Source organism: Melanaphis sacchari, unplaced genomic scaffold (genome assembly GCF_002803265.2).
Source record: "Melanaphis sacchari strain LSU unplaced genomic scaffold, SCAv2.0 Contig10_pilon_pilon, whole genome shotgun sequence".
NCBI classification, from domain to species: Eukaryota; Metazoa; Arthropoda; class Insecta; order Hemiptera; family Aphididae; genus Melanaphis; species Melanaphis sacchari.
Window position 1 is genome coordinate 5,435,103 of NW_020270420.1, and position 27,402 is coordinate 5,462,504.

A 27,402-nucleotide genomic window follows, 5' to 3' on the forward strand; every position below is an offset into this window, starting at 1 on the left:
GTTGTCAAGTATTCCAAATTGTAATAGTGTATTTTTTTCATTTTTACAACGTGAACACAGGAATCTGAGACGTCTTCTTCTTCTTAGGCGGCTAAATCGTGTTTGTCAATGTTCTTCTCTCCAACCAGCATACTCTGCCAAGAAAAAAAAAGAAAAAAAAAGAAACAAATAAATAACCATCTGTGCATGTTTCTCAATGGCACGTCCTTTTTATTGAAATGTATTCGCCAGCTTGCCTGAACAGTTCCTTTTAATCTAAACTCATTGAAAACAATATTTTTTCTTGACAACCGCTCAGCCCCGAATATCTTATTTCGTTTGGAAAATTTATATCATATTTGAACACATTTTTATTAACAAAAATTAAAAAAAAAACTTCATGCCTGAGAAATTTATTAAAGATTATTGTCGGAAGGAAGGGAATAATGTTTTGATCGGTAAAAATGTTTATGAAATAAAAATCATATTAAAAGTTGTTTTAGATATTTAAAATGTGTCATAAGACACCTATATAATTATATTTATATAGGTATATAAATATAATTTACTTTTAAAATCACATTCGATTTTAAGTCTATTTGTGTCTACTGTATATTTACGCACAATTTATCCAGATCTGTTTTATAAATATTTGGCCATAATGTGTAAATACAATTCTTTTAAAATTGAGTTTCATACGTTTAAGATTTAAATTATGTAACTTTAGAAAACCACAGACAACATGTGTGATAAATACATACATAACACTTCATTGATGTGAATTACCTACAATTTTTAACATCTTTTAAAATTTGTAAGACTAAAACAAATTGTTAAATTTTTATGTATTCATGCCCAGATTGTCAATTTGAATTAATTTTGAATTATTTAATTGTACTTTGTGTTTGTTTGAAAAAAAAAACGTAGTAGATATGCATACAATATATATATATATATATTAATTTTATACTGTTCATGTTAACGATTTAAAATACGTGTTCGTGTTTTTTTTTTTTAAGGAAGTCTGAAAATTTTTAAAATTAATGGTTAGTGAAGGTCTAATAAGTTCATGGACGTCATCCATTAGCTGAAAAATAGTATGTTAATATGACAACTGAAATAGATGTACCATTCCTATGTATTTGCCTAGTCTATGTTTTATAGTCTACAATAATACATTGATGAGACATTAAAAAAAAAAAAAATTCAAATATCGATATGTACAAGTGACTATAATATATTCTCCTAATAGAAAATAAATAACTTTATATATCTAATTATAATATGGTTTAATTATAAAGGTTATTAGTTATGTATTAAAAACAATGTGATCTATTAGTGTTCATAATTATAATTCCTAATGTAATATTGAATTATTATAAATTATTATAATAGTTAATAATCATCAGTTACACAGTTTAAACTATAAGTACCTACAATAATTGAATTGTTAACTGATAATCAATTTTCGCAATTAAGTATATTTTATATGTGAAGACCACGTGAACAAAATTAACGATCATTAAATTTGTGTTACTACGAGTACTATAAATTATGATTTAACATCAAAAAAATATTATTTATATTATGCAATAAAAAAAATATTTAAAAATAGATTTACATAGATTTTGATTTGATTCAAATCCAAATGAACAAACTCATCTTTTTTTTTTTGACTTCTTGACTTTTATATTTTAATTCCTATCTATTTGTTTTAAATTTTACCGACCATTAAACTTAATTATTATGTGATGAAGAGGTGACGCATGGAAATAGAATGAGACAAGTTGTTTAAGTACTAGTGAGTTGATGTATGCGACAGTACGACTTGTTTTAACAGCTATAATTAATTTTTCTGTATCCACGATTTCATGTAAAAATAAACGGATTTAAATTGTTCAATAATTAGTTTCTTAATTTAGTATACTCGAAATAATAATTTGTCTGTGGTTTCTAGTATGTTTAAATTAATAGCTGGAAATTACTGTTGATTTATTGTTGTTAACACTCATATAGTTATGTTTTGAGTAATTTATTAATTATGGCATAGGTATTGTATATTATTAATTTAATTTTTATAATACTGTAATGAATGATGATACACGATAATAATATGTACCATATATTAGATGCACATATTTATTTTAAAGTGTAATAAGCATTGAAATAGTTTTGTTTATTACAGATATTAAATTGTTTCACATGTACCTGTATACATCGCAGTTAAACGATTTTATTTATGAAATAATTAATTCAAAAAATCCATGTGCAAAATTTTTGTTATTTTATTTTCAGTATATATATTAATAATTAAAATATTTTTAGAATATTTCTATGTTTAGAATGCCGTGTAAAAATGTCTGCATAACATAAACAACGTTTTTTCATTTTATTTCTCTGTTTACTAGTGTAATCGAATGTCTAAAATTGAATTTTTATCTTGGTTATATGCAATAGAATAAATTACATTTTTCAAATGCAATAAACTTCTTTCTCATAATTGAAAATTACAGAATTTTATACACCAACTTTAATATTTACTTACTCCAGTTGTTTATGCAAAAGTAAATGTTAATTCATTAAATTTATGTAAATTATTTGTATAATACTATTCATTTAATAATTTTTTGTTTTTGTTGCAGGTTTTATTGGGATTTGTGTATGCTTTTGTTATTGGTTGCCAATTTGATTATACTTCCTGTTGGAATATCTTTTTTCAACGACGATTTTGATACAAGATGGATAATATTTAATTGTTTATCGGATACTATATTTCTTGTGGACATTATCGTAAACTTTAGAACGGGTAATAATACTTATTATATTTGTGATAAATTTAGATTATGGTCATAAAAAGTAAGATTGTTTTAATAAATGGTGATGAAAATGTGGAGCTTGTATTACTAGGATTCTTAATTTCTCAATTTAAATGATTTTAGTAAAAATTATGTTTAATAAAATATTATTGCTTTATTACTTTGTATGTTATAAAAATTTAATTGTTAGTTTGTTAATATGAATTAATAATAAAAATATGCTAAAAAATACATATTGAGTATCTAAAATCGTTCATATAATCATGTGTTGGGTTATTGGTACGGAAATTATAAAAACATGGCTTTGAGCCGAATTTAGAATGCATAAGTAATTTTCAAATTGTAAGTTTTTATTACTTAATAAATTAATTTTAAATATTAATAAAGATTTAGAAGATTTTCAAAATTGATTATCAACATAGAACAAATACTTATATTGTTATATTGAGGTACACCTACTAAAATAACAACATTTAATGAATGAAATCATTTTAAATATGAAAAAATAAAAATAATATTGTGTTTAAATAAAGAATACATTTGAGGTTTTAAGTATTATCCTATAATATCTTATAATTTATCAAAAGATAATATTGTCAATGATTTATATTTATATAGGTAAAGTAGAAAATTAAAAATGTGACCATGTCAATATTTTGCTATAGTGTAAACTTAGAATGTGGCTTATTTTTAGTAAATTTTTATTTAAAATTTAAATGATGATTTATTAAATGTAAATTATGTATTATTTTTATCTTCTCTTATTTTATAAATTTACGTAACACTATGTATTTTTTTAAATTGAAATTATAAAAATGTTATTAAATTAGTTTCTCCTATTCTCCATGGACCAGTTATATATTAAATTAGTAACCAGTTAAATGGTTACTATCAATATATCAAACTTAATTATTAAATTGAAATTATTTAAACTCGTTTTTTATTATAGGCATCAAAATTACTTTACTTACTTATTTAAAAACTATAAATATAAAATAATTTAAACAACTTAAATGGATTATAATTTTAATCAAAAAATTTACTTGTTAAGGAGTAGCTTACTCTTAAGTTTATAAAAAAGACGAACGATTTTTAGTATTTATGTATTATAATAAAAATATTGCACTAAAAATTAAAGTTGATCTATCATAAATCATAATACAAAGATGCACAGATTGTAATTCTTTTAGTTATGTCACTCAAGTATTATGCAATCATACTATTTAAAGGTTTTTATTTATTTGGGATATTTAATTTGTTTAATCTATTTTGGCCGGATTTACGCCTAGGACCGGGTATAGGCCAGATAATTTTGTAATAAATGGAAAAAAAATTATGTAAATATTTTATGCATTGATGTAACTGCGTTAATTAATAATTTAAAAAACATAGAAATAAATACTACATTTTGGGGTGATGGGGGGGGGGGTTAGGGAAGCATATTTAAAAGGGCCTAAGACGGCACCTGTTCTAAATCCTGTACTGGACGTAGGAATACTATATTTTATTAAAATATACTTTCTAATTTATATATATTTATTTTTAATCATATTCTGTTAACATAATATATTTCTGTGATGTATGTTAAATTAAACCATTTTGGAATAATTTTCTATAAAAAAACAATATTTTATACTGTAGAAAAAAAATGTTATTTAATTTATTAAGATTAGGATGTTAAGATGGTAAATAACTTGTCTGACTATTGATTAATTTTGTTATAGTATTTCGTTCCACATTATTAAGCAGTATTTATGTTCATTCAATTTACATTGAAAATGTGTACCATTCCTTTAATGGCAATGGTATAAGAAATTATTTAAAGTATTACATTTTTTCTGTGGTTAAAAATAGATTACTGACTGTCTAGTTAGTTTAACGTTATTAAGCATTTTTTTTTTTTTTTAATATTTAATACTTAAAATGTGTCCGTAATATTAAACAACTGAAGTATCACCATGTTATACATTTTATATCAGCATAATACGTAGAGTGGTGATCTAAAAAAAGTTATACAAATTTATAAACAAACTCAGTATAGGACACGTTTTTTCAAACATATTTTGTAACTTTGTTAGAAACAATTTCGTGATATGATTATTATTAGTATAAAATGGTTGATATTTTATGTCCAATAAACTATTTTAACGTTTTGAGATACGCACACGATTCTGAGTAGAGACAGTCAGTCAATCTATATTTTTAAAAGTATTTCATTAAATATTTATAATTATAATCTTAGACCTTAAAATTAATATAAGTTAAATACATTTTTGAAAAAAAAAATAAAAAAAATAAAATATACCATAATATGTATAAGTCATTATTGTGTATTGGATAACGGTATTTAGTGAACATTTTTAAATATCAATGACATATTTGGTTTTTAATTACAATAAAATATAAAAATGATTTTACTTAAATTGGTATTGCATAAATTTCTTATAGCTGTAGTTAATTGTCTTAATATTTTTTGTTTTGACTATGTAGTTTTTAATGTAAGTTTAATGACATGATATAAAAATATTTTCATTTATTTTTATGAAATTTATAAGTATAAAAATTTTAAATATTACCATTAATATATGATGTACATTTTTAAACCGAATAAGTGTACACAGCACGTTTGATTAAGTATTAATTTAATTTTTTAATTTTATTGTTACAAACACTTGGCAGAATTACATTACTTTTATTGGAAGTACCTACTTAAATATTTTTTGATGACATTTTTTTTAGAAATTTGTAAATTTGTATCATATTATTTTTCAGGTATCTTACAAACTGACAATTCTGAACAAGTGATATTAGAACCAAAATTAATAGCTGGAAATTATTTAAGATCCTGGTTCTTTTTGGATTTAATTAGTTCCCTTCCGTTGGATTATATATTTCTTATGTTTAATCAGGTACTCAACTATCAAATTGATAATAACGATTTTAACATTAGTCAAAGTTAGGTTATTAAATCAAATTAATCGATGTTTTATGTATGTGTATATATATATATATATATATATGTATACAGGATGTAGGTGAAGGTATACAGATTTTACACGCTGGTCGAGCTCTTCGCATACTTCGACTTGCGAAGCTACTTAGTTTAGTTAGATTACTCCGCTTATCAAGACTGGTGCGCTATGTGAATCAATGGGAAGAAGTATATGTAAGTGGTTTATGTAAAAATAACTTTTTTTAATTAAACATTAATTTGATAATATATACTTGCATATTTAATATATGTAGATGTATAACAATCATGGTTAATTAGTTTTAGATACTATTGGTAGTATAATAAAAAAAAAGTGTATACGTATTAAGATGTTATAAAAAAATCAGTAATCGTCCGTTGTATGTTGTTCATAATTTGTTTCTTTGTATTTTATATTATATCATGTTGTAATTTGATAAGAAAACATTATAATCTAGATTTTTTTTAGAGAATAATAATAAAAAAATAAAAATAAAAAAAAAATAATAACAATAAAGAAATTAGAATACGCTATTAATTGGTAAACAAGAAGCATGGATTAATTTTGAAATTACATAATTTAAATATTAAAAAAAACCTATATTTCTGTACGTTCTAGAATATGTTAAATTAGCTGTATAGAGTTTTATTATAATACATTATAAAATAAGATATTGTTCACCATAATATACTCATTTCAGATTGATTTGATATACAGTTTAAAATTTAAAATTATTTTGTTGTTAACATACAATTCCTAAACTGTTTTTATGTAACAATAAAAAGCAATCATAAAGTAAGCGATTTATTCTTAGGTAACTATTTAAATAATATTATAAAACGTAAAACTGAAATAATGAACATGCATGCTAAAAAAACATTATGCTAATTGCTTAAGTATAAAATATATTTATCTCTTAATATTAATTATGTATTTTAACCTATTTCAGAAATCATAATTTATAATTTAAAAATTTAATTAACAAATCATTTTCATATTCCTGTCATAAAATAATATGAACAGAAAAAAAAAAACGATTTAAAGTAACACGTTTTTGCTACTATCATTAAAGGTATTAAGTTTAATAGGTTATTCTTATGAAAAAAATATTTAAATTAATTTAATGTTGAATATCATGTTTTGGCACTAAATATTTTTTTTACACAAAATTGTAATAACAAAGCAATTAAAAAAATCAATTTTATACTAAAAAGTAATATTGCACGCAGTTAATCCCATTAAATAGAAAAAAAATGGTGTTCAGTCATTTCATCGTAAATAATTTATTATATGACAACTTTTCACGAGTAATTGATAAAAAAATAATTCTTTAAATTAGAACAGTAAAAATATTACAACGACTGAATTTGAGGATGGTTTTTGGTGGAAAATAAGATGTAGTTGGAATTTTGGGGAATAAAAAGTAAAAAGTTCTCAGTATTTTTATAAATAACCGGAAACACAGATTTTTTTTTTAAAATCTGTTTTCAAAAAAAAAAAAAAAATTAGGAATTCAAAAATAAAAATTGTTGAGATTTTAAATTTTCATTGAATAATTGTGCTATTATTTATTAAAAATAATAAAATTTAAAATATTTTGGCTCTTATTGATATTAATTAATAGGGATGTGAAACTTTTTATTAATTTCAATTTGTATCATGGAATATTTTTGGTTTTGAGTAAATAATATATATTTTATTTTTTATTTTTAAATGAAATTTACAAGCTGTATACAATGGCACCGTGAATAAATTCAATACGTATATAAGGCAATAAAACAGTAAAAAAAAAAACAAAAAGTTTTAATTACTTGTACATAATATATGAGTCATTTGTAGAAAGTAATCACCTATTAACGATACTTTCATAAAAGTACATATAATTTTTATTTTAGTATCTAAGATTAAACATTAAATTTAAGATTCTTTATAAGATTTTATTGCTGGAAATTGAAAAAAAAAATTCGCATAAAGCTTCACGTCTTATATATCTTTCCAGTGATCAAAGATTAAATTTTTATTTAATTAAATATTTAAACGTATTATATTAATTGATGCATAAACATTTTTGTTATTTTATAATGGTTGAAAAAAATATTAATCGTAAAAACTTAAAATATTCTACTATTACCCTAAAACATTCTGTTTAAGCATAATTCCGTATATTGATATCTAAATTTTAAATGTTGACATTAAAACCATAAATAACAATTTTAATTAGATATTTCATAATAATTCAAAAATATTATTTGTGGAGACTTAAAACTAGTACGTGTATCATTATATTTTACTACGTACAATGATATTTTTAAAATATTCAAATTAGTTTTAAGCAAGCCTATTGTTTATTTAAACGGTTATTTCTACGGTACGTGACGGTATTGACTCAAAACTGAAAAGCTAATAACAATAATATATTATGATATAAATATAAATTACTATAAATAATTGATAATATTTAAATATAATGTTTTCAAAAATAAATTTAACCTACCATACTATTACTATTTACTATGTATAATAGCTAAATAAATTAATAACACCAATATAAACATATAAAAGCTTACCAATAATTTAGTATATGGTTATGTAGGCTGACAAACTTACTCCGTTTAAAATCTTTTCTTGCAGTATGTAATGAGTTATCATTGAATTCAAATTAATTCATTCATTATATTAATCTTTTTTCTTGTTTAACCGCAGCAGAGAAGGCTCTGTATGAACAATACTACTCTTCTGCCATCGTTTATTCATGTATAGAATTATAGTGACTTTCTCAATGATGAGACACACTGGATAGTAGACACCTAATATTTGGATGATTGGGTTTTCCAGATTTTTTTGTTTGTTTTTATTTTATTACTACAATCAAAGATGTAGTTACGTTTTAGATTTACCTGAGTTAGGGGGGAATAATATCCTTTTTTTAAATTTCGAAAATCTGATAAATACTTACTTACTTGTAATTTTAAATAATATTTTTTTATATTATTTATTAATTTAGATATGTTTTATATTCCCGTTTATTTAGGAAGATTTTATAATAACTGTATGTCGTTGAAATCTTTAAGCCTATGCATGAGTGTATTTACTACATGTCTATATAGTAATAATGCGTACGTATAAGTTACAGTTGTGTAGGTTTATAAAATTTCGGTACTATAATAAAATATAAATACTGTGTACAATAATAGGATACTTTAACTAGTTGATATTGTATTAAATGAATTATATCGTTTGGAATAAAATTCAATATTTTCCAAGTTAGATATTTGGTAGGACAAGAAGTGCCAACTTGATATGTCTAATTCGTATCTGTTTAAAAAGTCCAAATCGGAATAAAATAATGTTTTTTTTTTTAAATAATTAGCATGAAGCTTATATGGTTACTAACTTTTAACTCGTGAGATTTACTTTTGTTTTTTTTTGATTGTCGCGTATGTTTTCGCAGCACGAACACTAACATGCCGGCTTGTTTCCGTTCATTATTTTTTTTTTTGTAGATGTTGAGAATACAATCAAATATGTCATCGGGTCAACAAGGTCAAATTGAAAGCCGATCCATGATCAAGGTAATAATCGTCTGTACTTGTTTCTCCTCTTCTTTTTATGTTGTTGTGATAATTCATATCTCTATTCAGTACTCATCTTTACATCATTTTATTTTTAACTTAAAAATCTGAACACGTTTTTATTATGCCGATGAAGAGGAATTTCTGTTCAGAGTTTGATACCCACCAAAGGAAAAATGTGATTTGTCGGCGATTTATTAAACACATTTTTCCTCCCACGTTCTATGTGGAAAATATGTGACGTGAATTATAAAAGCAGACGTGGATGGGTCATTTTTCCGTGCACACAAACACAAACCTTTCACATCCGGCTTCGACACATTCATTAAAATCTCAATTTAATTCATAGTGTGGTACACATCATATTACACTAAATATATTATACACAAATTGAAACGTAACAATCAATATAATAAAATATTGTAAGTGTAATTATCGTCATAATTAATGCACGGAGCAGCAGCCTTTGCGCCAAAAATAACAATTATTGTTTCATGCATTTTCATTGTTTGATCACCTGGTGAATATTTTGGCTGCATAATTCAAACTTTATTTAATCACTCATTCATGCTACTGAAATGCCTTTTTCTAACAAAATATCAAATCATCCAATTTAACATACTTTTGCATATATGATTCTTTAGTGGTTTTCATGCACTCTCGTTACTACTACTAATAATTTTTTTTTTGTTAATATTTGATTTTTCGATTTTCTTGTAAACTTTTGACTTTTTTTTTGACTTTATGCGAAATCATTGCGTGGCTTATATATTTTACTTTTGATAAATTATTTGTTTTAACCAAAAACAAAGCTAACATTTTATGTGCTATATTAAGTGTGTTTTATTATTTATTTATTTTTTGTGCACCCAATATAATGCATGCATTATAATAATTTTATTATATAAAATGAGAATAGAATTGTTTTCGAATAATATACGCGTGATATATATATACAATCACAAGATTGAAATAAGACAATGGAAAGTAGATAAATTGTGTTTAACATTTAGTTTACATTATAGGTAAAATATATATGATATAATGTAATATTTTTGTATTATCAGTTAGTATTTAATTATTAATAAAAACAAACTATTTTATTTTATTTTTTTAAAGAGATAAATAATCTGTATTCTGGGTACAATAAAAATATGTGCTATATTATAATGATATTGAAATACTTGTTAAAAGAAGTCACCTAGTAGTGACACTTCCTGTTTTTTTATTGCATATTACTTTTTAAGACATTTTTAAAGAACGGATAATTTATCATACCCATTACATCAGCATTTAAAGCTATACAAATAAAATACATAATATTATCATTTTCCATTTTCGTGGTAAAAAATGTGTATTGTTGATCATATATTTATTAATGACTGTTTCTTAATTTGAGATTTAGTAAACGAGATTATATTTCATAAACGAAATAATATTAGTCTTCACGTAAGCATCGTAGAGTTAATGGCCATAAAACTTTTAAAAGTAGAATAATTTAATAAACTTTAAGCCTCCAAATACATGACAATGACCTCTTGTATAAACTTTGCTCGTAATTATATTTTGTAAAAATATTGTTTATAATAACTTTTTATTTTTGTTTTTTTTTTTCACACAATTATTTTAACTTACTAATATTTACAAGTGTTGGAATTTAATTCAATATTAAATGAATTGTAAACAATTTAAGAGGTAAAAACCTATAGGAAGGTAAAAATTCAGTTGCACATTAGCTTTTTACAAGAAGACTATTTCGTATTGAACATTAATAACCAATTATGAAAATTAAACATCCAGTGGAATTGACGGAAATTGAATTTTACCTACGTTACTTTTCTTTGTACAAATATTTTATGATTTTTAATTTTTTTTTTTTTTTATCGAGAAATTGTGTAATTATATCTATTTACTCATATTTTTATCATGCTAAATTTTTTATTTATTAATATTTCCATTATTAGACAAACATTTTTACTTTAATTATTTACCACTGTACTCGTACACTGTAAATATTAAAAAAATATTATAATGTAAAGAATAAAATATGTTAGTAAAGTATTCATAATTCTCACATGGTAAATTAGTAAAAGAGAAACTGAACTAATAAAAATAACTGGTTCTAGAATCCAAATCCTTTACAAAACTAGAAACTGGAATCGGATTTGAATATTTTTATATAGCCGGAATCTTTTGAATTATTGGTTTTGATTATGATTATTATTAATGTTATTTTTATCTCTGAGATGATAATTTTTTACGAGTTCACGAAGTTCTTTAATAAATTTATATTATTTTTGTTTAGAATAATAGAAACGTTAATTTCTACAGAAATCGTAATATTTGAATAGTTATTTATATGTAGTATGTACATTATATTTTTATATATATGTATATGCGTGTATATGTATTTATTATTGTTTTTTTTTTTTATACAAAGACTATTGAATGGATAATTATGTTTAATATTTTTGTTTTTTTTTTTAAATTTATTATTTTATTACACAATCTATAAATATTTTTACAGTAAGAGTTTTGCGTATTTAGTAGCTTAAGTATATTCTTGAATGAAGAAATCTTTCAATGAAGGTGCTTCTGCGTGGTTGGACATGTATTAGTAATAAAAATATAATATATATATATATATATATATAAAGAAGTTGTTTAATATTGTTTATAATTAAAACTTTAATTTAAACCCTTAATTTATATATTATTTTAAACTTGAATCATTTAATGAATTAATTAAGCACCAAAACCATCAGAACTGGGACTAAAAAAAATACAAAAGGTACTAGTCTCTGATAAAATTTACTTAATACTCCTTTCTTAAATTATGTTAAACAATTGATCAAAAATATTTAACTATAATATTGTGCTTAGTTTTTAATTATTGAATATTATTTTAATGTATATTTCTACATAGTGAAGATTCTTCTAAAAATATTCTAAATATTCCTAACTTTTATCACCGAATACAAAATATTAAAAATATTTAAATATCTAATCAATTTATAGGCTTATAATTGTTACTGTTACAGTATACTTATATATATATATATATTTCAATATTTATGAGTATAATCATTTAAATGTAGCCTGGTGTGGTTTGGTGGTTGGCCTCGATCACTAATGTGTTCCCGGGGTCAAGCATTGGTCGGCATCGTTAGCTATCGGATGGGTGACCACCTGAGTTCTTAGTGACGAATCCATGGGCACACACACATACACCCACGTGTTCCAACCCTACTAACCAAACCTTACAAATAAACCATACACAAAATACCTACTGTTCCTATGCACAGTCGATAGTCTTAGTTGCCGGGCTTAAATAAGATCAATAATAAAAAAAAAAATCATTTAAATTAATTTAATAGACGTTCTTTTACATTTTTCATTTACACTTTTTCTTCTTCAAAATGTATTATTACAAATATGCTTCTGTTATGTAACAGTACTATTTTTAAGACTCGAGAGCAATTATTATGTTTTATTTTTTTTAGTATAAAGTTTTAAACTAAAATATTTTTATAGTTTTAAGATTTCAATATTTTTTGGTATTTTTTACTGAAAAATACAATATTAGCCTAAAAATCTAAAACATAAATAACACATTTTAATATTAAGTATCTTATATTATCAAACGCGTTGTGTTTGATATAAACATAATACATTTTATTATTGAAGCAAAACTGTTATAAATATTGAATTTATAGCAATTATTGTATAATACAATTTCAATTTTCTTAAATAGTAATATATTTGACATATTACCAGAACAATTTATCTACAATTTAAAATCAAAAACACGTGGCACGTAAAACTTTTAGAATACTTTCACTACTTAAGTATTTTTTATAAAATAAAAACAAAACGTTACGAAAATGTAAATAAATTATAAGAATTGCTTGAGAACACAATATAAGGAAATAGTTAATTGTGTTTATAACTATATATTTTGTACATTATTTAGCATAAAAATGTAAAGGTTTTTTTTTTAAATATTTTTAAAATGTGAAAATTGGTGCTAAAATAAATAATAAACCTTTAATTATCTAATGGCATAAAATAAAATTCAATTGCACCAATGCTTGTGTATAGTGTGTTTTAATCTCTATTAATAGAATACATATCGATTTACTAAGTGACATTTAACAAGAACGCAGGTATTATTAATCGTCTTCATTTACATAATAATAATATTATCATCATTATAGTTCCTGAACATGGCCAGTGTGTTTATGAGGATATTCAATTTAATATGCATGATGTTACTTATTGGACATTGGTCTGGATGTCTACAATTTCTTGTTCCTAGCTTACAAGGATTTCCGGCCAATTCGTGGGTTGCTATTAACGAGTTACAGGTAATTAACATTTTATTATTTTCACTAAAAATAATAAGGTTTTATTAAATTCAAATCGAATTTCGATTATGAATGATATATAATATCATAACAGTGTATATTGAATAAATAAATATTGGAAGTAAAATATATTTCTAACGGGTTTTAATGGTATGGAAGATATATTATGAATTAATAATACATATTATATTATACTAGGTGATATAAGTTATATGTAAAAGAATATGAAATATTTATTATTTTTATTTTTTGATTATGTTAATATGTTTTATTGTAAAAATTCCATTATTCATTTTTTTAAAAAAAAAAAAGATATATTATAATAATTGAAACAAAAAATATTATTGTACTTGACGAATACTTGCAATATAAGCACGGTTTATATTCATTTAAATAATATAGTAGTTGGAAAATTTGCTTTACAAAAATAAATAATTTTTTATTATTACCTACTGTTAAAAGTGACATTTGGACGGGTTGAATTTTGTAAATGAAATTTTTGATTGATATTTCGACTTTAATAACAAATTCAAACAATCTTATTAGACAGTAAAACTATTACTATAGGTTGAGTACTTATTTGAAGCTATATGAAAATGTTTTTGAAAGATGAAAATGTAATAAATAAAACACTTTTTATTTTGTGTTGCATCTTTATACAGTTATTAATTGTGCAAAGTCATAATACATACTTCTGAATTAGCTGTGTCAGTTCGGCAATGTCATATTTTTATAATTATTTTATTATATTTCCTGTATAAAATTAATTTTGATGAATACCAGACCTACTGTGAATCTATAAATCAATTAAAATTACATTTTAATTATACTATATAATTGAAATGTATTATGTCACTTTAACATGTCAAGAATTAACCAATATTTTTCATATTTGAATACCTATATTCTGTGTAATGATATACGTATATAATAGTATAGTACGTAAGTATATATTGTTTATTATTTGATTAGTATCTTCATAAAGTTTTAAACAAGTTTTATATATAATGTGCATTTAATAAATATCTATAAAATATGTTGAAAATCTAAATATTATTTTGTGTTGTAGAACTGTAAAATTTTATAAACATAGCTTAAGTTAAAACCAAAAATAATGTAGAAAAATAAATGTTTCACACTATAATAAAGTATGTAAATGTATACTATTTCATTAAATATAGTTCAAATTGTTTAAAAAAAAAAAAAAAATGTCATCGATTTTATATTACCTACTTATTAATAAGATAAATAAGATTAATCGATAAAAATTAATTCAATTTACCAAATAGCTAAAAAGCTAGAAATTATAATAAGCTTTATTTAAATATAAAGTTAATAATTCATATCATTAATAGCAATATTTTATTGAATCTTTTCAAAATATGTAAGAGGTAAGACGTTTTCAATGTTTACATTTTTACACAGTGTTATAATTTAAATTTTTTTTGGGAATCGAAAACTTCATGGTATACAAAATAAAATCTTATCATATTAGATTTGAACAATTTAATGTAAAACACGGAATTTATAGAAAAACCCATGAAGATTAGAATTTTATCGATTTAAAATGATGAAAATTAATCTAAAAATTATAATTTTATTTCAATGGAATATTTTGCGTAAACTATTAGTTGAACTTCTCTAAAAAATTAATTTTTAATATAAATCAATTTATTAAAGTAATTTTAGGCCCCAATATTTATATATTTTTTTTAAATTACTCGATTATCATTGTTTGTAGAAGATTCAATTGAAAAATGTTTATTACAATACTTTGAGTATGCCTATTGTACTTAGAAAAATATCATAAAATTATACTAATCGTTATATAGTTTGCGTTAAATACCAATTTTCTTTACAGTTTATTTAAATAATGCTCAACAACGTACTTTTAAAGGCGTATATATCATGATTTTTATTTTACAGAAGTATGAAATTAAAATTAATATTTACTGTTAATATATGTTATAGGACGCCGACTGGGCAGAACAATATTCGTGGTCCTTGTTTAAAGCCATGTCGCATATGTTGTGCATTGGTTATGGTCGGTTTCCTCCACAGTCGTTAACTGACATGTGGTTGACAATGTTGTCTATGATTAGTGGAGCCACATGTTATGCTTTATTTTTGGGACATGCTACTAATTTGATACAAAGCTTGGATTCATCCCGTAGACAGTATCGCGAAAAGGTTTGAGAATTCGTATAGTGCTAATTTACATAATTTTATATTTAACAAATTGTTTGATTATTAAAATAGGTTAAACAAGTAGAAGAATATATGTCATACAGACGGCTGCCGTTAGATATGCGTAAGAGAATTACAGAATACTTTGAGCACAGATATCAGGGAAAGTTTTTCGACGAAAAGTGGATATTAGACGAAATGTCCGACAAATTGCGTGAGGTAAGTGTGGTAGATTACTGATCAAAATGTATTTAAAATTTATCAAATTTAAATCTTGCATATTTAAATTTAGGATGTTCGAAATTACACTTGCCGGAAGTTAGTGACAAATTTGCCACTATTGCAGAAAGCTGACACCAACCTCCTTACCGAACTGACTGATTGTTTAGAGTTTGAAATGTTCCAGCCTGGTAAATTTTTTATGTATTTTTCACTCGTAATTTTTCTAGAAAAACAATAGGTAATTTTTTTTTTTATATTTTATTTTAAACACTGTGTTTTTTAACGAGAAGTGCAGTGATGGCTGGGTAGTTAAGTAAAGAAAAGGGTGAAAGAAACAACAGCGTACTGCAATAGTATGCAAGATTTAACGATTTTCAAATAAGAAATTCTGCTCGGGGCTGGGTGATAGATGGCCTAGCTGTTGTTGGGATGAAAGAAGAGTGGATAAGAAATAATAATAAAAAAAAGTACAAAAGTAAACACGCGAGAAAAAAATGCGTAACTATCTCTGTGAAGAGAATGCAAAATAATTCATTTTCGAAACAGTACGCGTGACATTTGAGTTGTGCTTTAAGCACATATTATAGCATTTTTGTAAGTAGCTGTATATTGCAAGGTAGTTTGCTCGTGGTTTACTGATTATGTAATTTAAAGATCTAAATATACAAGATAATAAAATTCATTGTTACGTATAGTAGCATCTAAGCAATTTCAAAAAATTATTGATTTGAAAACAAAATCTTAAGTTTAAATGAATGTAAAATAGCCTTTGATTTTTTCAAAATTCTAAACATACATTACCTAAAAATTAAAATAAATTAAAAATGTATTTAATTATTTCAATGACACTTATTTATATATTTTATGGTTTAAACTATAAGCTCTCAATTATAATAATATTTATGTTTTATTAAAAGTAAAATATTAATATTTAATACATAATTAAAAATTGAATAGTTCAACAATTTAGTTTTGTGAATAAGTAATCGACGTATGATTATAAAAAAATATTATATTTTTTTATTCCGATAATTATTAATCACTCAACGTTCGATTTTAGTAAATAATTATAATAAATTAATATTCTATGCCGTATGTATTTTGTGCATCTATCTCAAAAAATAAACTATGTACGTATCTGCCCACCCTATAACGTGTTTTATGTATCTAATAAACCCCTTTAATTCAACGTTATAAATGTTGACTAATTGTTAAATTAAACTGGATGTTAAATTATATAACAAAGACTTAGCATATTTTTATTAATTATATTTATGGTATAATCTATATGATCAAATTAATACTTGAAATTGTAAAAAATTGAAACACTAAAAATAGTGAAGTTTTATCCAATTAAAAATTTAATTACGCACTAGAACATTTCGATAGTTATAATTTTAACGTAAAAAAATTTTTTTTAATTAATTTCGATTAATAATGTAGTATTGATTTCTGAATTTTTTCCACCGGTTGATAAAATAGACTTTTTCGCTTTAAAAATAGTATTACAATATATCACGAGAAAAAGCCTAGAAATAAAGCCACCTTGGGATTCGATTTCTTTTCTTCTTTAAACGATAACGTTTATCGGTTTTACCATCAATATTATTCGCTGACATGTATAAAAAAAAACTAACAAAAAAATAAATTCATCTTAGATTTCGAAGTGAATGGTCTTAGTAAAATATATATGTGGCATCGTATTTAAAACTCTTAACCTTTTAAAGTTTTGTAAAAATAAAAAATAAAATATTCAAATAACTAAATATTGTGCAGATATCATATGGTTAAAATAATCTATAGAAAAATGTGTATGTTTAAAAATTTATATAGTAAATAATTTGTACATGGTAAATTACTATATGTTTAAAGAATGTCGTTACGAGAAGTCAGAAAATGTTTATCTGAGGAGGACGTGAATGTTGTCTGCGGTTTGTCAAATTTATATAAAAGCTCTATAATAACTTTACAACAGCAAACCCATCTGGCGGTAAATAGGTGAATTCTCCCAGAGAAAAACCCATGTAACCTAATCTCATGATGCATTCATTGTGACAGCGGTCAGTTAGGCTATATTTTCTTTCCTCATATTTCGATACCCTTGAGTTAAAAAGAATGTTACCTGAAGCTAAAATGCCAACATCGTAAAAGTTGTTTTTAAACCGTTTTTCTTATTATTTAAAACAAATATGCATCTTTCACACGCATAATAAGAAAAAAAGATAACATTAGAACGAAAATATCAGATAAAAGATAGGGAATTATTGAAACAGTTACTGTTGTTGTAAAGGTATCAGTAATGTCAATAATTCCTTTTAATTTTTATAACTTATATTTTTTCAAATGATGACTATTTTAGAAGCTTCATTATCGTATACAAATATTATTATAAAATATATATGCGATTGTGAACTATACATTATTTTAAACAAATCTTCTATTCAAAAAATTTAAGACACATGAATTTCTAACAATTTATATTAACCTTTTTTTTTAAGCAAAATTAGTATAAATTATATATTTTTAAATTTAAAATTTAGTAAATGCATATATTTATTTAATGTTAATAAATAAATATCAGTTATTAAAAGGTAATTTTTTTTGTAACTATTTAAATATTTAAAGTTATATTAAGAGAAATATTTGGTGTTAAAATATTAATTGGGATTATTTCATAAAATACATAAGTTTTTTACTAGTATGAAATAATCTTTATTTTAATCTATTCTATACTATAATTAAATCAAACCAATAAAACATATGATGAATAATTTAACTAGGTGTTTTATAAATTCTTGTCACTATTTAGTAGGTATATTTTGAAGATAAGTGTATTTAATGTATAAAATAAAATGAAATTTTATCAATTTCTATACCCTAAAATTCTTATAACCATATTATTATTATTATTTTTTTTATATAAATTTTACTTATATTTTACATTTTACTTTTTTTGTCTTATAACATTATTTTTGATACATATGCAGGTTTTTTTATTGTATATTATGCATTTTAACTGTATTTTTAATCGATATATACGCTGTAAAAATATAATCTTGAGCAATTAAAAATTCCATTAGAATCAATCTCATACTAATAAATATATAAATTATAATTTTAATTAATTTAATACTTTTTTTTTAAACTCAATTAGTAGTTGCGTAATAATAGTAATATATGGTAGAAGTAAATAATAGTATTAAGTAGTAATGGTATTATCACTAGTAATAAAGTAGTGTACACATTGCTATTCTACTACCATTATAAATTGTATCGATAGAGTAAATAGATTGTCGTAATTCAGCTAAAATGTTTGAGTCTTTTATGTTTATTGAAAATTAATCAAAGTTATTTAATTTTTAAAGGGTAATGAATCATTAAATATTTTTTTCGTCAGTAAATTTACTTCTCCAATAGTTAAATAGTAGAATTTTAAAAATTTAAGTTATAAAACAAAATATGATATATATATATATATATATATATATATATTTGATATAGATAACATATAACATTTATTATTATTACATTAAATATATAATTTTTTTAATTAGTATTGTATTTTACAGTTAATTTATTTATTTTTCAAAACAGTATTTCAGTTGGAAGAATAATATTATAATATTTATACGAACTTATTATTTTAACATGCACATAATTTATTGTTGACCACCGTGTGTTTTCTAAGTTGTTAGTTGAACCTGGTGTATAATTAAAATCTGAAACTGTGTAAACAATAGCTTTTCGTTTTGTTCGTTTTGGTTATATAAAATATGTGTAATGTGTAAATCATCAGCTAATTTTACAATATGTTACATTCAAAGCTTAATATATATTATTATGTTTATTTATGTGTGAATTAATTAATTATAATTTTCTACAAGTTATGACGTATAATGACGTATTCGTTTTTCCTATATTAAGCTATTTATAAATATTTTTATACTTTGACTTTAGTTTTTTATAAGATCTATAAAAGTTAAAAAAAGCTAAAATTTTTATTGTGTTATATGCATTGATAGTGGAGTATTAAAAAGTATTTAATTAAAATTTAAAATACATATTAATATCGTAATTTGCATGAACCATGGAAACTTCTAAAATTTAAGTTGTAGATATTAGAAAATCGAGAGTTTTTAATGCATTTTTACGAAATGTAGCATAGTTAATATATTTAACTAGTTGAACTAATTTCATGTTTGTCATAATAAATTATAATTTTTTTTTATAATGCTTAATTAAAAAAAAAAAAAAAAAAATATAGACTTTGCCCAATTAGGTTTATTAATATTATGTAAAAAGTCATAAACTACTCGTATATATCTACTATCGGTTTAGAAAAGTTTTTTAGTTTTTTAAACATATTCATATGTTTTTTATGTTCTAAAAATGTGTAAGTAAAATTACGAGTAAAATCAACTAAGTATATGTATAGCTGATCGATGAAAAATAATAATAATTATCTTTATTTTTAAACGTAGCATTTATTTTGAATTACCTTAACGACTGAATAAAACAATATCATTATACCACCACAGAACATACCATACATTTTAAATGAAGTTATTGAATATTAGATTTGTATAAAAATAATTAAAATCGTTGACATTAAATGTGGCATCATGAGCTTTATTTTTAAAACTTCAAAGAATAATATTGCATCAAAACACATCTGAGTTGTAAAACATTAGTTTGATTCACGATCTGTAACCTTAATCAAAAGTTTCTAAGTTGATAACATACAATTTATGAGAATTATTTTGGTGGGTAATACCAAAGGATTTGCATGTTGGAGACATATTTTATGTACCTTATGGAGTTTAATGACATAATGTATTAATTATACATTTGACAAATTACCGGGGTAGTTAGTTTTACGTGGTTTATTACTCGACTATTGCGAATACCTATTAAATGTCAATTATTAAGGTGCATATGATATTTTCGTGAGGTAGTTGAACAATTAAACAATACCATACTGCAGTTTTATGATTTATTGACGAGTATTAGAAACTTTAAAAGTTTTAAATACATTACTATTTATAGATAATAAATTTCTACGGCGATCGATGCGTTGTGAAATACGAGACTTGTCGACGCACATCTTGGCCATCAGATAGGATTTTTCGATTATCGTTCGACTTAAAAAAGACAAAGATTTACGACACAGTAATATGTACTTAGCACTATAGCCCCTCGATTCTCTATACTCATCTCTCACCACCGCTCCACGATTTTGGTCACTTGAATCCTAACCACTTATTATCATGATAAATCTACGTGCTCGACTACACGCATATTGGGTTCACGTGGGTTCACGTAGGTAAATTTAACCCGTTTATTTGGACACTAGGCGACCGCTACGGTTTTAAAACACAGTGGTCTAAAAATTATGTCGTATTAAAAAAAATATGGTTTTCGGTTCAGTATTTTTATTTATTTATTTGTTTAATTTTTCGGGGGGTTACGCCGGTGAACGCGTATTATCGCTTGAGGAGGTGTAGACAATTTGACATTTGAAATTTTTAACATATAACCTCCCTCCCTCCCTCCCACCGTCCCTCAGATACATTCATAAATGACGCGTCGGTGGTTTTTCTTTGTGCCGTTGCAGGTGATACGATCATGCGCGAAGGTACAGCAGCAACGAAGATGTACTTCGTTCACGAGGGCGTCGTCGAGGTGTTGGTGGCCAATGGCCAAGAGGTGGTGGCCACGCTGGGCGACGGCAGCTACTTCGGCGAGACCTGCCTGTGGTCGTCCGGTGCTCGGCGTCCCGTCAGCGTGCGGGCCGAAACGTACTGCAACCTGTTCTCGTTATCGGCGACCGCGTTCACACGGGTCATGGACAGGTACCCCAAGTTCAAGGATCACGTGGCCTCCGTGCTGGTCGACCGCGCCAACCGGATGGCCAACATCGGCCAACACGTGGCCGCCGGAGACACTAATCTGTGACACGGAGGAAATAATTATAACTCATGTGACACGGAAAAGCAAATTGTCACGTTGTACAGTGTTTCGGTTTTTTTACATTACATACACTGATATTGTTGTTTTATTCTTCTCGACTACCCATCACAAACTACCAATTATATATTTGTGTGTTTGTATGTATGTATGTATGTATGTATGTTTTGTTTTGTTTTGTTTTTTTTTTTTTTTTGCTAGAGATAAACTTTCATTATTGCCATACGATCATAATATTTATTTATAATCATTATAATATACCCTGTGTTTTACAAATTAATATTTTGATTTCGGAAAAATTAAAAAAAAAAAAAAATTAAACATAATTATTTATATAAACTGATTTTATTTTATTACTATTTAGAGTGCGTCCTCCGTAATCGTTATTCGATTATGGTTGTCCATGCAAATATCGACGATAAAAATGATTCTTGGTAAATAAAAGAAAAAAAAAGTTTAGCGATGGACCGCTGGATAACTTCGACACTGAACAATTGATTTGTTGTCCCCGAGGATTCGAGTGCCGGTTGACGTTGGATATTTTTATTGGGTTTGTGTATGTGTGTGTGTGTGTGTGTGGTATAGGGTTTAAGGGATCTAAACGTTAAGAAAAGTACAATATCATATAGGGTGCATATCGTTATATAAAGCTTTATCACTCGTTTATTTATAGAAAATTTTGAATAACTTATCTATCAGATCATATATTATACGGTGTTAAAAATTCCAAACTATGAACATTAGAATGTAGTTACGAACTTCATTATACAGACACTAATGCATTATGACTTTATTGGTTTGGCCAAATTAAAAATATATGCGTTTCTTTTTCGAATATTTACTTTCATATCGGATAAAAGTAAATTAATACAGAATTACAGAAACAACAAAAATACAAATTGAACCAATGGCAAAAGCTTTAATACTTTAATTTGACTTAACCGTTATTAGATTATTTTGTTACACAAATTATTTTTTTTCTGAGATGTGTATATTGTTTTATTTCTTGTGTTTATTTCACGTGAATTAATAATACTTATGCAGCTAGATTGTTTGTTAGAGAAGACCTTTGAGGAATATTCAATAATATGTAAAACAGGCGTGATCAAATAAACTTAAAAATTGAAATTAAAATTTATACTGACAAAGATCTTTTTTAAAGAAGGCTATAGACAATGACGATAAATTAATTTAATCCATAGATTTGTTGACTGCAGAACGTGAATAATTTATAGTTTATAATTTGTATTCGAGTATTACATTAACTATATAATAGGAAACTAATATGTATTCACAGTATATTATAATATGATTGATAATAAAATAATTAAACCTATTCAAGACTAAAAATAACCGATGTTTAGTATACTTGTATAATTTATTAATGGTTTTCATCAAAATGACAAGATCATATAAATTAAAAGTACTTCTGCTGCATGGTTGAAAAATTGACCTAAAAAGAAATTATTTTTAAACAGAATGCGGCGCACAAAATTGTTTAATTTAAATTTGTTCCTATATAGTTTATTGTACTCATCCAATCATTTATGAGCTGTATAATTGTTTATTTCAATGGAGAGAATAAATTAGTAACATAACAGTTCAATTAACTACTCTATTGACGTCTGAGATAGTATGCGATTTAGTATCTTATAAAATAAAAACGTTTGCTTTTCAATATTATTAAGAAATAATTAAATAATACATATGATTATTTATGACAAATTATATCTTCCTATATATATATATATATTTTTTTTTTAAGTAAATAAGTACATAACTTAAAGTTATACGGGTTTATGTTGTATAAAAGTCACTTAGAAACAAATTGCAAAAAAATACATTACTGTTTAGATGATATTTTTCAACCGATTGCATTGGATTTCATCCAAATAGCTTTTGCATGAAACTCTCGATCGAGGATCTTCTCAATATAAACATTTAAATATTATAGAGTAAATTGAATTTCATCTGTATCTAATTGTATGCATTGTATAATTTATTATATGGATAAGATCAAAGTTATAAACAAGATAATTAATCAGAAGTTTAATATTTTGGAGATAAATTAATGATATTTTAATGTTTTTAAGACTTTCATAAAAATATAGGTAAAGCTTTAATAATATGACTAACTTCCATAAGACTATAAGACGAGCTATATGAATGAAAAATTGATAATTCTTTTTGATTTGTGTATTAGTGGTTTAATAAAATAATCTTTTAATATACCTGTTTGTTTATTGAATTTGTAGAATATTTTCTACATTTATGTATACATGGTCTCAAAATAAGTCATCAGGTTTCACAATATAATATTATTTTTTTTCTAGAAAAATTAATATTGTTAAGACCTTATTAAGTACCAATAATTGTAAAAGAATCATATTCATATATTAACAATTAAATATATTGGTTTACAGGTAATATGTTATATAGATATACCTTTTATGCGTTTATAATTAACTTTAAATTATTCTATCGTAATATTTAAAAAGTAATTATGTTGATTAAATTATTTAATTTTATAAAATAGATACCAAACTATCTATTTTTAAATCTAAACCCATTCAAACTAAGAATGAGACATGTGAACTGTGCATGTGTAAAGTTTTGTAAAATATTAGTAGGTAATTAAAAAAAAAATAAAAAAAAAAAATTTATTATAATTTATTAATTTGTTTTAATATACACTGTCCGTAATGACTAAATAAACGCACAGTATAGATAAATAATTTTTGTTTGAACAGAGTATTTTCAACGTTCTCAATAGGATTTAGTATTTAATTTAAAATGAGATGCTTGTATTTAAATTTGAAACTTGACACAAGATGAAACCAAGTAAAGTGCACATCAAAGAAATAACCACAACGCTCCGCCAGTCATTATCTGGTATTATGTTAGGTGCTTTACATTTTACGTATCTATAGGAGATGTGATAATATAACTCCATTTACATATTTATCAGAATATGGAAAGCGGACAATGGCCGTTATAAACAAGCATTTTTTAAGTATTATTTTACGTTATACTTTTTTTACAATAGTAATTTTAGAGTGTTATAAGTAAATAATAATTTAACTATTTCCTAAATTAGTTTATATCTATAGATCTATAGACTAAATAATCAAATATAATTTGAATGTATATTTTGAACTTAAACATAAAAATATTTTGGTTAAATTTAAAGGAAAAATAATGTATCAGTGTCTAAAAATATTAAAAAAATGATGGAATATGACTAATATCTATATATAATATAATATTATCAATACGGTATACACAAAATAATAGTACATACAATATATAAGAATGAAAAGTAAATTTAGAAACTATAAATTATTTTAAATTGTATTATATAAGTAACATCATTACTACCTATAAATAACAATATAGACAATTTATTATGATTATCGATGAGTGTAGTTTTTGTTTTCAATTTTCGGTCCACCTATATGTATAAATATAAAAAAAAATCGGTTTTATAATGATGTGTATTTAAAACTTTTTTTTTTTATTTATCATCGTTCACCACGATTTGAAGCAACATAAAATGCTTCAATATTTAAGAAGCAAACTTGATTTAGTTTTTATTTATAAAAAGTTTAAGTTATTTATAAATACTAATTTTAGAGGCCTAAAGTTAAACCATAATATTAAAATATTTTTATGTATTATTATTTTTTTAAATACGCAATAATTTGTTCAAAATAATTAGACATTTCAAGCAATTTATATTACTGACCTATTTTCACTATTATACAGTTCACTGGTATTAGCATTTAATATATATATTTTGATATAGCATTCTAATAGATAAATAATGATATTATAAATACAATGTCTTTAAAAAAAAAAAAAAGAAACACTCAAATTTTAAGTATTTTTAATGGAAAAATAAAAGATTAATGATCACATAAATAAATTTAAAAATTTAATTTGAAATAGTTGTCGAAGGTTAGATCAATTTGAAAATACTTTTTTGTGTACTATGCTATATCATCTGTTGAAATGTTCTTGATATGAACCATATGCTATTTTATGTTTTAATACTGTAAAAACTATACATGTTTAGTTATTTATATAACGGGTGATTTACCAAGTATGTTCACCCCTATTTTTCATGTAATATTAATTTTTTCAATGTATGATTTTTTGAATGTTTAAATATACTTAAAAGAAATGTTTTTAGATGCTCGAGATTTTTTATACTACTAAAAGAGTGTCCTTTGGAGCTAAAAATTTCTGTTTTTCAAATGGAATCCCTTCTTTTTTAATATAAATTATTTAGCGAATAATTAAAAACAAAAAAAAAATCGATGTGCCCAATTTAAAATTTGGACGAGTAGTTTTTCAACAGTCAAAATATTTATACTAAGGAAAAAAAATGTGAAGTATATATAATATTTGATTTAGTATAATTATTATAGGCACTTGAACCATTTTTACAAATTAATAATTATAAATGGAGGTAGAATGTTATTATCTACCAACATATTCAAGTCACTATTCCCTTCACACATCGGAAACCCATTATCCATAGATTTATTATTTTTAGTATGAAAAAATGATTAAGTCAAAAACTAATTGTTCGAATTTTGTTTTTGATACGTTATTCACTTAATGACTTACTATAGAAAAATTATATTCTTGTTTAAAAATAAAAATTAGTATTTTAAATGGAAACCCTTTCAGACGTAAAAAAACTCCCAAGAATTTGATTAATTTTATCTTAAATAGTATATTTAAAAATACCGAAAATCGGATTTCAATAAATGCAATACTATAGAAAAAAAGAGACGAGTACTTAAGATGAGTAAACAAAATGTATGCTTAAATATTATATCTATTATATTATTAATACGTTTAGTATGTTGAGTAATCTTAAAACAACTGTTTTATTTCATATAAATGGTTGAGTTATTTATACAAGCTAAGATATGTTACTTAATTTATTTGTATTCAATATGTATAATACTATAATAAATACAGTTATTTTGATAATTTTAATATACTTGAAGAAATATATTACTTTATTCTATTTTATTTCTATGTTGGCATGTGAAATTTTGAATTATTCTCATTAGTTGAAATTTGATTTTTCGATTTAGATATTGTGCTTAAACAATAATTATCTTGTTATTAATATTTATATCATTCTATTATAATAGTATAAAACATTCATTTATTTTTCGTAAAAAAATAAAGCTATAATAATCTATAATTAGTAAATTGAAACAATATTCTATTAAATATTTTTTATAACTTTTAATGTACTTATGATTAACCTTTTAATTTAATTTTTATATTGAATTTAAAA

The 27,402-nt window shown here is 23.7% G+C and overlaps 1 protein-coding gene across 2 annotated transcripts in view; it reads left to right on the plus strand.

Annotated features, from left to right (window-relative positions):
* The window catches only part of LOC112603521 (potassium/sodium hyperpolarization-activated cyclic nucleotide-gated channel 1), a 36,014-nt gene extending 13,650 nt beyond the window's left edge, over nucleotides 1–22,364 (plus strand). Inside the window, exons 2-10 of one of the 2 annotated variants that reach the window (XM_025352126.1) lie at nucleotides 2,622–2,785; nucleotides 5,568–5,704; nucleotides 5,824–5,961; nucleotides 9,271–9,339; nucleotides 13,557–13,706; nucleotides 15,678–15,896; nucleotides 15,966–16,112; nucleotides 16,186–16,303; nucleotides 21,730–22,364. In XM_025352126.1, the coding sequence (XP_025207911.1) occupies nucleotides 2,622–2,785; nucleotides 5,568–5,704; nucleotides 5,824–5,961; nucleotides 9,271–9,339; nucleotides 13,557–13,706; nucleotides 15,678–15,896; nucleotides 15,966–16,112; nucleotides 16,186–16,303; nucleotides 21,730–22,070 (1,483 nt within the window). In that variant the 3' untranslated portion in view covers nucleotides 22,071–22,364. The remainder of the gene's footprint in view (nucleotides 1–2,621; nucleotides 2,786–5,567; nucleotides 5,705–5,823; nucleotides 5,962–9,270; nucleotides 9,340–13,556; nucleotides 13,707–15,677; nucleotides 15,897–15,965; nucleotides 16,113–16,185; nucleotides 16,304–21,729) is intronic. The other variant, XM_025352127.1, reaches the window with a different exon arrangement.
* Nucleotides 22,365–27,402: the final 5,038 nt, after the last annotated feature.